The sequence below is a fragment of the Hyla sarda genome, chromosome 5 (assembly GCF_029499605.1).
Source record: "Hyla sarda isolate aHylSar1 chromosome 5, aHylSar1.hap1, whole genome shotgun sequence".
NCBI classification, from domain to species: Eukaryota; Metazoa; Chordata; class Amphibia; order Anura; family Hylidae; genus Hyla; species Hyla sarda.
In genome coordinates, this window is record NC_079193.1 from 365,197,819 (window position 1) to 365,212,162 (window position 14,344).

Consider the following 14,344-nt stretch of genomic DNA (forward strand, 5'->3'; position numbering starts at 1 on the left):
TTGTTTGGGTTTCGCTTCAATACTCAAGACTGTATTGCCCTAGCTAGATAGTCCTATTTAATAGCCTAAATCACTAAACAAGGGAACATTGGGGGAGATTTATCAAAACCTATGCAGAGGAAGAGTGGTGCAGTTGTCCATAGCAACCAATCAGATTGCTTCTTTAATTTTTAGAGAGGCCTGGTAAAAATGAAAGATGCGATCTGATTGGTTGCTATGGGCAACTGCCCCACTCTTCCTCTAGACATGTTTTGATAAATCTCCCCCATTGTCCCCATATAGAAACCTTTGACCCTGGTACAGCAATATGGGAGAATGTAAGAGACGGCTTCTGTACCTGTGCTTCTTGTATCTTGAATAGAGCTCCTGATTGGTACAGAGACATTGTTGGTAAAATCTACAGAGTTCCATGACGCAAGAGGATATTTTAGGAACCACGGATGTAATTGATGGAGGAGTCACCTCTAGTTTTGTTTGCCGACATCCTAAAAAAGACACAGCTCACCAAAAAGGGGGCAGATTAGAACAAGTATATTCATACACCCAAATTAGGCTAGGTTCACACTGCTGTTGTACTTCTATCAATTCGTGGTCATGTTTGGCTCTTTCTTTTTGTGCTGCACGGATCCTGAACGGCTCGGAGCAAAACTGGCACCACCGTGTCCCTATGGATCCCATTGACTTGAATGGGATACATCGGGTGTCCAGTATTTTACAGGAGTAGTATTTTACATGTAGTATTTTTTTCTTAGCTCCACTCCCGTCCTTCTGACGGACTGACCAACAGAGCTCCCTTTAGCAGAGCACGCCGGCAGTGTATAAACGAGCCCTAAAATGTATTTCAGCCTATGATAAAACACATGCACAAAAATGAACATAATTTTTTTTATTTATGTTATTTTTGGCACCAACATAGTCCACAGTTCTGCACAGAAATTGGCGCCATTCATATTAGTCTTTGCCCTAAGAGAAGCTAACAATCTACATTCCCTATCTCAGGCACATGCATCACTTAAAATACTTGTATGTTTTTGGGGTTGGGGGCAAAACTGGAGTTCCCAAAGAAAACCCATAAGGTGAAAACACACATGCCATGAAGATGTTGTTCTTAGTAGGACTTTAGCGTCCAAACCCAACATTGTTAACCAGTGAGCCACCATATGAGTAGAAGATATACAGAAAAACCATACACTGACATTTGTGGTACAAATCATGGACACAATAGTACTTGGGGTACAGGATAATAACACTTGGGGTACAGGATAATGACACTTGGGGTACAGGATGATGACACTTGGGGTACAGGATGATGACACTTGGGGTACAGGATAATAACACTTGGGGTACAGGATGATGACACTTGGGGTACAGGAGGATGACACTTGGGGTACAGGATGATAACACTTGGGGTACAGGATAATGACACTTGGGGTACAGGATAATGACACTTGAGGTACAGGATAATGACACTGACACTTGGGGTATAGGATAATGACACTTGGGGTACAGGATGATAACACTTGGGGTACAGGATAATGACACTTGGGGTACAGGATAATGACACTTGGGGCACAGGATAATGACACTGACACTTGGGGTATAGGATAATGACACTCTGGATACAGGATAATGACACTTGGGGTACAGGATGATAACACTTGGGGTACAGGATAATGGCACTTGGGGTACAGGATAATGACACTTGGGGTACAGGATAATGACACTTGGGGCACAGGATAATGACACTGACACTTGGGGTATAGGATAATGACACTTGGGGCACAGGATAATGACACTGACACTTGGGGTATAGGATCATGACACTTTTTAAAAAGACCATCATGGATAATATTATTAACAGTAACAATATTTTATTATTATTATTATTATTATTACTCCTTTGGTTCCAGGGCACTGTACATATGAGAAAGTGTTAACACAATCAAAAGTACAATGAGTGTGAAACAGAGCAAATGAAAGACTGATACAAAAGAAGAGAGGGCCCTGCCAGCAAGCGCTTAAAGGGGTACTCCGCTGCTCAGCGTTTGGAACAAACTGTTCCGAACGCTGGAGCTGGCGCCGGAAGCTTATGACATCATAGCCCTGCCCCCTCAATGCAAGTCTATGGCTGTCACGCCCCCTCCCATAGACTTGCATTGAGGGGGGGCGTGATGTCATGAGGGGGCGGGGCTATGACGTCACAAGCTTTTGGCTCCAGCGTTCAGAACAGTTTGTTACAAATGCTGAGCAGCGGAGAACCCCTTTAAATGCTACAAGGGAAGCGAAACAGTAGGTGAGGGGACAGCTGGTCATCTGTGAGCAGGTAGAGAAGTAGCCTTTCACAGGAGCGGGCAGTGGCAGCAGGTTTACTGTGAGTCATAGGCTTTCTTGAATAGATGGGTCTTCATGTTGCTTTTGAAGGTTTCGATGGAGGGTTAGAGCCAGAGGTGTAGGGAAAGTGAGTTCCAGTGTATGTAGAAAGCACAGGAGAAGTCTTAGAGACGGTTGTGTGAGGTGCGGACAAGGGGAGAGCACAGGGAGAGCAGAGGTCTTGTGAGGATCGGATATTACAGGAGGACTACTATCGGGAGATCAGGTCAGAAATGTATGGAGGAGACTGGTTGTGGATGGCCTTGGATGTCATGGCTAACAGGCTAAACTGAATTTGTTAGGCAACACATAGCCAGTGAAGGGATTTGCAGAGAGGCAGAGGAGAGAGGGAGAGGTGGATTGGTTGAAGATGGATGGAGGGGAGGAATAGTGTTCAATGGAAGACCACAGAGGAGGATGTTGCAGTAGTCCAAGCAGGAGAGGATGAGAGCATGTACTGATAGTATAGTTGAGTCAAAGTTGAGCAGGAGGTGTTAAGGCCCTGGATGTGCAGTGTGAAAGACACCAAAGAATAAAAGGCAGTGGACTTGTGAGACTGAGGAGAGAGTGGAGCCATTGGCTGTATTTGGGACTGGGGAGAGAGTGGACCCATTGACTGGTTGATAAATTGTGGTTGGAGGGGGGGGGGGGGAGTTTGAACGAGTTGGGGGAAAGATGAGGGCCTGAATAATAACAGAATAATCTTTTCTTCTTCTGTGGATACTGAGTTTGTTAAAAAAAAAAAAAAAAAAAACCTTAAAAAAAAATTGTATTAACTCTCTGACCTATAATTCTGCCCTTTGTCTTGTCGGCTTTACTGAGTCCATGTTATGTGATATGGAGGGCCATATGGATCTCGATGGGCTTAATTATAAGGTGTTGAAATCCATCTTAAATGTTTGATTTTGACAACTTAATATCGACTCGCAATCCTATGGTGGAATTATACATCAGGCCTTTCTGCTGACAGACGACGCTTTGTCTTTCTCTCTGCTTCGAGTAAGAATACAAGTTGCCTTTGTGAGACAGAACACGGACGAGATACTACAAAAAAAAAAAACTAAATCTCTGCCCCCCCCCCCCCCCCCCCCCAGCTTAATCATTTGTTTTCTACAAGCTTGGATGGAAAAAGAAATCGCATATAGAAAAATTCCCTATCTTTCAAATTTTCTTTTGAGCTGAAATATGAATGTGTATAACATCTCTCCTCCACACCCAAGACGATCTGCAGGTATTTGTAAGACGGGATATGAAAGGTCACTGATAGCATTGACACATTGCGGAATTCTTCCAGAAAGAGCAGTCAAAGGCCAGATCATAGTAATCAGACAATTATTTCGGAGGAAAGGCCACATTTCATTTTATCTACTTTAAGCATCAAATGTTTAGTCATATCACAAAAAAACACAACACAAAAACATAACTCAGTAATTCATTAAAGGGGTACTCTCCACCCCAAAACATCTGGGGACCCCCGCGATCTTGGCTGCGGCACCCCAGACATCCGGTGCACAGAGCGAATTTCGCTCCATGCCGGATGACTGGCAATGCGGGGCGGAGGCTTGTGACGTCACGGTCACTCCCCGCTCAGGATGTAAAGGTCACTCCCCGCTCGTGACATCACGGCCACGCCCCCTGAATGCAAGTCTATGGGAGGGGGCGTGACGGCCGTCATGCCACCTCCCATAGACTTGCATTGAGGGGGAGTGGCCATGACGTCATGAGCCTCCAGCCATGCACACAACGCTCTAAATGAACCCAGGTTGCAGCAGGGAGATCAGACATCTTATCCCCTATCCAGTAGAGTACCCCTTTAAAATAGTATGAATTAAGTGTTTGCTTCTTTACGTTACAATAAGAACATCCCAGCATCAAGCTGAAAACATTTAGAAAAAAAATTTATGTTTACCATTGTAAGTGTTGTATCGGAATACAGCGCCCGCTACAGGTGGAGCTGGTATTACATGGTGCCAAACAGTGGTAAAGATACATGGGGCTACCTCGGAATGGGTGTTGCCTGGTATGTGGCTCACTTACATTGAGATGAGCTACTACACCACACCCAGCCTATGAACAAGGAATGGTCGCCTCTGTTATCGCCACCAACGTAGCTATAGAAGCCGCCGGTTTAAACAGGAGCAAAAGAACAGTGGATATGGCCTGGTTCTCCATCAATGTAACCTATTATAGTAAAAAGAACAACTAGGCCATATGTCATCAACATCACTACTAGAGATTCGTTCAGAATTTATTTGCAGCGAATCGCTATAAAAAATTGCTATTTCTGGCCTACAAAGAGCCTTAATAGGGCCTTGTCCTGACATGCATAGGGAGTGGGCTTTGTTAGTAAAATAATACTGTTATTCAGTATGCCATGCAGATTACAGGCATTGCTATTAGAATCACTGCCGCAGAGTGTCTGGATGTGGCAGCAGGGAGACCATATGGCATCAAAATTGAAGAGAAGAAATAGATTTTTTATGTAATTTTTATTTAATTTAATCTGAATTTATTTTCATTTTTTGAGTACCCATTCTGGTATGCATCAAGCTGGCGGAACGCCGTGAGACGAGCTACCACCTGTTCCAGCCCATGCCTCTCAGTGCCCCCGCACCGCAAATGTTTAATTTAATCAGTTATGGTTCATTGTTATCGCTCCAATCTGCTTCATTGGATTCTTGTGGTAATTCCACAGCTAATATATGACGTCAACAACCATAGGGCCTCTGTCTTGAAAAGATTACATCAATTTTTTTAAGTTTTTAAATTTAAGATTTTGAAATTTTAATTCAATATTACACTCCCAAGTTTAATGACTGGGGCCCGATGTTTACTTTGAATAAATAGTGTGGTTACAAAAGACCAAATCCAACAAGGAGTCACAGTGACATAGTCTGGTGGTGGCATCAGTATGAGGACACCATATAGTGGTTGAATGACACAGCCTGGAGTTGGAGGCAGCATGAGGAGAACATGTAGTGGCTGAATGACACAGCCTGGAGTTGGCGGCAGCATGAGGAGAACATATAGTGGCTGAATGACACAGCCTGGAGTTGGCAGCAGCATGAGGAGACCATATCGTGGCTGAATGACACAGCCTGAAGTTGGCGGCAGCATGAAGAGAACATATAGTGGCTGAATGACACAGCCTGGAGTTGGCAGCCACATGAGGAGACCACATAGTGGCTGAATGACACAGCCTGGAGTTGGAGGGAGCATGAGGAGACCACATAGTGGCTGAATGACACAGCCTGGAGTTGGCGGTAGCATGAGGAGACCAAATAGTGGCTGAATGACACAGTGTGGAGATGGCGGTAGCATGAGGAGACCACATAGTGGCTGAATGACACAGCGTGGAGGTGACGGCAGCATGAGGAGAACATATAGTGGCTGAATGACACAGGCTGGAGTTGGCGGCAGCATGAGGAGACCACATAGTGGCTGAATGACAAAGCCTGGAGTTGGCGGCAGCCTGAGGAGACCACATAGTGGCAGAATGACACAGCCTGGAGTTGGCGGCAGCATGAGGAGACTACATAGTGGCTGAATGACATAGCCTGGAGTTGGCGGCTGCACGAAGAGACCAAATAGTGGCTGAATGACACAGTGTGGAGATGGCGGTAGCATGAGGAGAACATATAGTGGCTAAATGACACAGCCTGGAGTTGGAGGCAGCATGAGGAGAACATATAGTGGCTGAATGGAGGTGGCGGCAGCATGAGAAGAACATATGGTGGCAGTATGAGACAGCTTGGAGCTGGCATCACCATGAGGAGAACATATAGTGGCTGAATGATACATCGTGGAGGTGGTGGCAGCATGAGGAGAACATATAGTGGCTGAATGACACAGCGTGGAGGTGGCAGAAGCATGGAGAGAACATATAGTGGCTGAATGATATAGCATGGAGGGGGCGGCAGCATGAGGAGAACATATAGTGGCTGAATGGCACAGCGTGGAGGTGGCAGCAGCATGAGGAGAACATATAGTGGCTGAATGAAACAGCGTGGAGGTGGCAGCAGCATGAGGAGAACATATAGTGGCTGAATGACACAGCCTGGAGTTGCAGAGAGAAGAGGTAGAGAAAATTATCCCGCTAGGCGCTATCTCTAGAGGAACAAATACAAGTGAGGGAAATCCTCTAGGTAACAATAAAACTTGTTTATTGAATAAACAAAAATAATAAGTTATAAAATAAAATTACAGGCTACATCAAAAGCAAGACGTGTTTTGGGTGTTTTACCACCCTTCCTCAGTTGCAGATGTGTGGAGCATAATGGTCATGGGGGTCCTCTTTATAGTCCCAGACAGGCGCCCAAATAGGTGGGAGTGGTCACTGTGCAAAAACTTGTCAGGTCCAAGTGTAGAAATGAGAATGCAAATTAATACATACAATACAGTAGAGGTAAACATGTAATGATAACCTAATGGGTGAAAAAAAAGTAGAAACAAAATCAATAATAGAGGTTAAAAATTGCAAATGTGGATACATAGAAAGAAAACATCCGGGTCATGACTCGGAACCAAAAAGTATACAACATTCACTTGATAGTTGGGCTAAAACCTGTCTGTAATATACAGATTAAATACAATAAAACACAATGGGAGGCATTAAAGGGGAAAGCTATCAACATAAAGAGAATAATGAAATGGCGATGTATAAGATCGCGCCGCGCGATCTAGGTTTGAATGAACGGCAGTGAAGGGGAGACACGCAGTGTAATGAGCCAATAGACTTAAAGTAAACAAACAGCCGGGTCATAGAAAAACATCAGCGCATACAGCGCTAGTAGTAAACATGAGCGCGTGTAGCGCTAGTAATGAGCATAAGTGCATATAGCGCTGGTGGACAGTTTGTGAATGAATGGAAGGAAGGGAGAGGGTAGTTTTTTTTATTATAATTTTTTTTATTATTATTATTTTTATTTATTTTTTATATTTGTTTTTATTAATTTTTTTATTTATATTTATTTTAATTTTCATATTTATTTTAATTTTTGTTTTTATTTTATTATTATTATTTTCATTTTTTTAATCTATTTATTATTTATATTCATTTTTATTTATTCCATTTCCATCTACATGCACTCATGTTTACTACTAGTGCTGTATGCGCTGATGTTTTTCTATGACCCGGCTGTTTGTTTACTTTAAGTCTATTGGCTCATTACACTGCGTGTCTCCCCTTCAGTGCCGCTCATTCAAACCTAGATCGCGCGGCGCGATCTTATACATCGCCATTTCATTATTCTCTTTATGTTGATAGCTTTCCCCTTTAATGCCTCCCATTGTGTTTTATTGTATTTAATCTGTATATTACAGACAGGTTTTAGCCCAACTATCAAGTGAACATTGTATACTTTTTGGTTCCAAGTCATGACCCGGATGTTTTCTTTCTATGTATCCACATTTGCAATTTTTAACCTTTATTATTTTCACCCATAACGTTATTATCATTACATGTTTACCTCTACTGTATTGTATGTATTATTTTGCATTCTCATTTCTACACTTGGACCTGAGAAGTTTTTGCACAGTGACCACTCCCACCTATTTGGGCGCCTGTTTGGGACTATAAAGAGGACCCCCCATGACTATTATGCTCCACACATCTGCAACTGAGGAAGGGTGGTACAACACCCGAAATGCGTCTTGCTTTTGATGTAGCCTGTAATTTTATTTATTTTTTGTTTTGTTTATTCAATAAACAAGCTTTATTGTTACCTAGAGGATTCCCCTCACTTCTCTTTGTTCCTCTGGAGATAGCACCTAGCGGGGATAGTTTTCTCTACCTCTTCTCTATGCAACTTCCCTACTGGTTCCACGCAGTTGGCACCAGTCGAATCCCAGACGGCTTGCAAGTCTCCCAGAGCACCGCACTTATAGGGGTGATATGCTTTACCTCAAGGCTTTATCCAGGTGAGAGTCCCATCACAGACCCTCACAAAACATCCATTTGGATCCACAGAATTACACGAGGCGCTGTTCTCTGTATTTTTTCCTTCTTTCTCCCTACAGCCTGGAGTTGGCTGCAGCATGAGGAGACCATATATTGGATGAGTGGGCGCATTCTGTTGTCTCTTGGACATGGCTTCGCCAATGGATTGCTGGCGGAATGACTGACTCAAAACAGGAGCAGCAGGAGCATCTGGAGCGACAGAAGATGGGTATGACACACAGCTCCCTTCGGCTGAGGTGGTGGAGCCTTGGGTGGCTGATAGAGGGAGCAGCATGCCACTGGGTGATGCAGTAGGCTGGACCACAACATCGGAGCCACGGTTCTCCCAGGCCACTTTATGGTGATGCTGCATATGTTGACGCAGGGCCGCGATGCCAACATTGGGACCCTGGCCACGCTTCACCTTCTGCCGACACATCTTGCAATCTTTCATGTGGGCCAGGTTAATCTTGATGAAAAACTGCCACACTGCCGAGTAGCTGATTTTCCCACGAACAGTCCGCACTGATTGACTGCTACTGCTGCCGACTCCAGGAACCCCTGTTTCACTACCTCCCAGTAAGGTAGGCTCTGTGAAGCAGGTGATCTACCCTGGGCACGTTTGGCTCCAGACTTTCCACTTCTGCCACCATACTGACTGCCAGCCATGCTACCACCTTGCTGGCTCAGCTACTGCCTCACGAGCAACCTGCAACTCTCTTCTCCTGATGATGATGAAGCCCCTTCTGCACCCGGATCCCAAGTGCGAATGGCTTCATTATCATCATCGAGTTGTGTCAGCACGTCACTGGTGTCCTCCTCAGGTTACTCAACAGTGTCTGCTTCAGAAGCCTGAATACTCGCAACACCACTTCCCACGCCACTCTCCTCATCACTACTTGCCCGGCTAGTTTAGGAAGCGGCGAATTTCTCCTCCAATTCTTTGATGGGCAGTAGCTGCTGACTGTCCTCTAGATCATCCTCACTAAATAGTGGAGCTGAACCCACAGCATAAGATACTTCTTTAGGGGAGGGAACAGCATAGGACAGAGGCAATGGGAGGACAGGGATTGAGGGTTGTGTCTGAGGAACTCACCGCTGTTGACTGGGGGTGTCAGATGTCACTTGTGATGAACTGGATGACCGTGTTAACCAATCGATGACGGCAGATAGCTGATACTCGCTGTGACTCCTGCTGCCACTCGCCCATAGTCTGCTGTGACCTCTGCCTGATAAATTTAGGCCTCTGCCACTCCTCTGTGCACGTCCTGGCACATCTCTGCCTGACATACTTAGTGCGTATATGGGGGGAGTACAATATGCTCCACTACGCTTAAAAAAGTATTTGTGTACAACACCAGCCGATGAGTACTTTTGCCTGGCCTTTCACAGTATCTAGGCCCTTGAGACTTTAACAGGAACAAAATAGTACACCACTTAGATGTACATATGTGGTATGCACTTATGAGGGGAGAAAAATACGCTACAGTACGCTTAAAAAAGTATTTTTGCACAACACCAGCCGGTGAGTACTTTTGCCTGGCCTTTCACAGTATCTAGGCTCTTAAGACTTTAACATGTACAAAATAGTACACCACTTAGATGTACGTATGTGCTATGCACTTATAAGGGGAGAAAAATTTGCTATAGTACGCTTAAGAAAGGATATGTGTACAACACCAGCCGGTGAGTACTTTTGCCTGGCCTTTCAAAGTGTCTAGGCCCTTGAGACTTTAACAGGTGCAAAATAGTACACCACTTGTATGTACGTATGTGGTATGCACTTATGAGGAGAGAAAAATGTGCTACAGTACGCTTAAAAAAGTATTTGTGCACAACACTAGCAGTACACACCAGTGCTGCAGCACACAGTCGCTGTGTACTAAACCCAAAATTGCACTCTCTCTCTCAGTTTCACTCGCTTCCCTATCAGTGCCTCTAGGCATGATTTGAGCTTGAGCTGAATCGCTGCTGTTCTGTGCAACACACTGTGTAACACACTGCTCTCTGTCCCTCTCTGTAATAGATCGCTGTAGACAGTGACTGGGAGGTGAATCACTGCAGTAAGAATGCTCCTTCTCTCTGTGCAACAGAACGCTGACTTGACTAGGAGGTGAATTGCTGCTGGAAAAAAGCTTTTCTGTGCAACACATAGCGTTGTCTGTCCCTATCTATCTCTCTGCAGAGATAGGCTGAAGTGACTGGCCGCAATGTGGCTGCAGATTATATAGGGCTTTGACATCACAAGGGTTACTGGCTGCTGATGGGCTGCATGCTGCATGTGATTCAGGGTCATCCTGCCTACCCTTGTTCCCGCCTTCCCAGGATTCCTTGTCCCATGTCCTCACATGTAGATCCGCCATTTTAGATGCTCTGGAGCCTGGACTGCACTAAATGGAGTTTACTGAAGCGATTTGCGCGATAGAATCGTGGCGATATTTGCATTCGTTGCAAATCAAATTTTTTCTGAAATTCGTAATGAATTCATCAGATTCGATTCGCTCATCCCTAATCACCACCTCTATCTATAAACTACTGGCCAAACAGGTACCGATACAGTAGGCAGAGGTGTAAGTATAACCCTGAAGGAAACAAACTTACTTGACCTTGTGTAAGCAGTGAGAGATATTCTGGGGCTATCAACACTTGGCTTAGTTTGTGGAAGAAGAACTTCTGTGGGGAGAAGAAAAGTAGATTACAGGGATTAGTTTGATGATAGTTTGGAGATCTATGGTGTAGATTTGAGCACCACATTACAGTGTATATATATATAATTGAAGTTATATTCTGGAGAATTTCTTCTTAAAGGGGTATTCCGGTGAAAACCTTTTTTCTTTTAAATCAACTGGTGGCAGAAAGTTAAACATATTTGTAGATTACTTCTATTAAAAAATCTTAATCCTTCCTATTAGCTGCTGAATACTACAGAGGAAATTATTTTCTTTTTTATTTATTGTTGTCCTTGGTGGGATTTGAACCCAAGTCCCCAGCACTGCAAAGCAGCAGTGCTAACCACTGAGCCACCTTGCTGCCCTTAGCATACATCTGCTATGCATCTGCTATGCATCTGCTATGCATCTGCTATGCATCTGCTATGCATGGTTGCTAAAATGGACAGAGATGTCAGCAGAGAGCACTGTGTTCGTGATGTCATCAGTGTTCCAAAAAGAAAGGAATTTCCTCTGTAGCATTCAGCAGCTAATAAGTACTGGAAGGATTAAGATTTTTTAATAGAAGTAATTTACAAATATGTTTAACTTTCTGCCACCAGTTGATTTAAAAGAAAAAAGGTTTTCACCGGAGTACCCCTTTAAAGGGGTACTCCGCCCCTAGACATCTTATCCCCTGTCCAAAGGATAGGGGATAAGATGTCTGATTGCGGTAGCCCCGCCGCTGGGTTCGCGTTTGTATAGAGCGTAAGTTTCAGCGCCGGAGGCTTGGGACATCATGGCCGCTCTCTGCTTGTGACGTCACAGCCAGGCCCCCTCAATGCAAGTCTATGGGAACGGGCGTGTTGGCCGTCACGCCCCCTCCCACAGACTTGCATTGAGGGGGCATGGCCATGATGTCACGAGCGGGGCGTGACCGTGACATCACGAGCCTCTGCTCTGCATCGCCAGTCATAGGGCACGGAGCGAAGTTCGCTCCGTGCACTGGATGTCTGGGGTGCCACAGCCGAGATCAGACATCTTATCCCCTATCCTTTGGATAGGGGATAAGATGTCTCGGGCCGGAGTACCACCACTTTATCTATTTCTGTTCACGGTGCAGGTAAATGAAAAAAAAAATCCTGTACTTATCTTTCTCACTCTTCTTCTTCTACAGAGCCAAGTCCCGCTGCAGAGCACTTTCTTGTTTCAGTGTTGGCACAAGAAACTGCACGCTTAGCCAATCTGTGGTTGAGGCGGGACACCATTGTGCCCGCTGATTGACTGAGTGATCAGGCTGACACAAGGAAATGCTTCTCAGTGGGACTGGGCACAAGAAGTGGCAATCACAGATGGCCGGCCGCTGCCTAGCTTGCCCAACTTCCCCACTACCTGATAAGCTAACTAGTCTCATTTCCAGCTGCGCTGATAGTCAACAGCATGCGAAGAGGAAGAGGCTAAGACCGTCGCCAGAGTATGGTAAGGTAAGTACATTGGTGGAGCGTTATCAAAACCTGTGTAGAGGAAAAGTTGACCAGTTTCCCATAGCAACCAATCAGATTGCTTCTTTCATTTTCCAGAGCTCTTTTAAAAAATGAAAGAAGCTATCTGATTGGTTGCTATGGGCAACTGTGTTGGCCCAGTACAGAAGTGGCCGTTCTGCTCACCCTTGGTCCTATCAGGTGGACTCAGTCCCAGTCCCCTGGCCCCCACACTCATCAGAACTCTCATTGCCCATACAGAGTTAATGTATTGCATTATGTGTTAATGTATCTTTAAATCCTGTTGTTAAGCCTTATGTAACCAAGGAAGGTGTAAGTGACCAGGTGACTCGTTGGTGACCTATGGGACTCCTCCAAATTGCTTCCATATATACTATGGAGGAGAAAGTCTAGTCAGTGTGTTTCGAGCTGAGGTACAGTCCAGTGAAGATCTGAGAGTGTCTGGTGTTCCTGAGGGAGACCAAGGCCTAGTCACACAGCCACGCATCCACCGCCAGTAACCCCTACAGGTGAAAGTCAAAGCCTGGTTAGCACAAACACAGGGAAGAAGTATAGTCTGTAGGTTACCTAGCCGAATAGGCATAGGTAGCCCTGACTGTGGGGACGAAAGGGTTAAGAAGCAGGAAGCAGACAGTAACCCTCCCACTCCAGCACCTTGGGGAGGGGTTTCCAAGGGGTGTACGCCCAGGGGTATTTACTGGGTGTCCTGCAAGCAGCTCTCCCTCTTGTGTTCCAGCATCCAAGGTGAGAGCATCCCCTGTGATGGCTGACGAGCAGTTTTGGTGTGGGTTCCGGGAGCGGGTGCTGGCTGATGCTTCCCTTATCCCCCGCATTTTAGCGGAGCTCGGGGACGCTGCTGCGGTGCGTGCCCCGGCTCCTGTTAGCTCCCCTATTGCAGCCCCTGTTACTGTATTGTCGGCTCCGGCGGCGGCCCCGCGGGGCCGACGTCCTTCTACACAGAGGCGTCCCCCCTCCAGGCTTAGCCCCAGTCCCCCTCACCTTCCTAGCGGCGCCCGGCGTGCTGGGGAGACCGCGCGCACGGCACCTGGATCCCGGGCCTCCGCTGGCAGCGTGGGTCCGGCGAGGTGTCGGGCGGTAGCTCCGCCCCTTACGGCTTTGGCTCCCAGCACTTCCCGGCGCGATTTCTCAGCTTTAGCAAGTGCTGAGTCTCGCTCTTCAGTTGTACGCCAGGTAATGGGTGCACAGGCCTCCCATAACTCACAGGCATCCTCCTCAGCTGATGAGGTGCCTGGTACCCCCCCTGTTTTCCCGGGTCTCAGTGTGCTTCCAATAGCAGGCAGCAGCTCTACTAGTCTCCCTGCAAATGCCCCCTTGCTGCCTGCTGCAATAGATTCTATGGATGTGGGTAGTGAGCCTTTATTTGAAGATGCTGTAGAGGTGGTGGGGGTGGGGCAGGGTTTGCTGCCTCCTATCTCTCAGGCTACAATTTTAACCCCTGCACTGCAGCTATCTAGTGCCCCCAGCTCCTTGCATAACCCCCCCCTCCTCCCCCCCCTGTGGTTGCTGCTGCACAATTGCCGGCGCCTATAGTCAGCCAGCCACCGCGTGACCGTGATGGTTGTGGGTCTGTGAGTCGGTCCCGTGGGCGTCGGTCCCGATCGTCCTCCCGGGGTTCTGGCCGATCGCGCAGGAGCAGAACTGCTGTGTCGCATCATGGGTGTAGGAGACATTGTCGCCGGGAGTCCAGGAACAGGGACAGGTCCCGCAGGTCCCGTTCATCCCGCTGGCATTCGCCCTCCTCCTCGGGGGAGAGTTCTTGGAGTTCCGTTAGCCCGGACAGGAGGTCTCGTAGGCGTTCGGGCAGGCGACACAAGTCCAAGCCTGCTCGGAGGTCTTCGCATGGAGCTGACCGACCTGGGGCTGTA

At 46.4% G+C, this 14,344-nt stretch overlaps 1 protein-coding gene across 8 annotated transcripts in view; it reads right to left on the reverse strand.

The window, feature by feature from the left end:
• LOC130274443 (otoconin-90-like) overlaps window positions 1–14,344 on the reverse strand; it is a 191,126-nt gene that overhangs the window by 128,638 nt on the left and 48,144 nt on the right. For 7 of the 8 annotated variants that reach the window (XM_056522778.1, XM_056522777.1, XM_056522781.1 and 4 more), the window contains 2 exons: window positions 10,910–10,981; window positions 338–485 (listed from right to left, as the gene is read on the reverse strand). In XM_056522778.1, the coding sequence (XP_056378753.1) occupies window positions 338–485; window positions 10,910–10,981 (220 nt within the window). The remainder of the gene's footprint in view (window positions 1–337; window positions 486–10,909; window positions 10,982–14,344) is intronic. The other variant, XM_056522779.1, reaches the window with a different exon arrangement.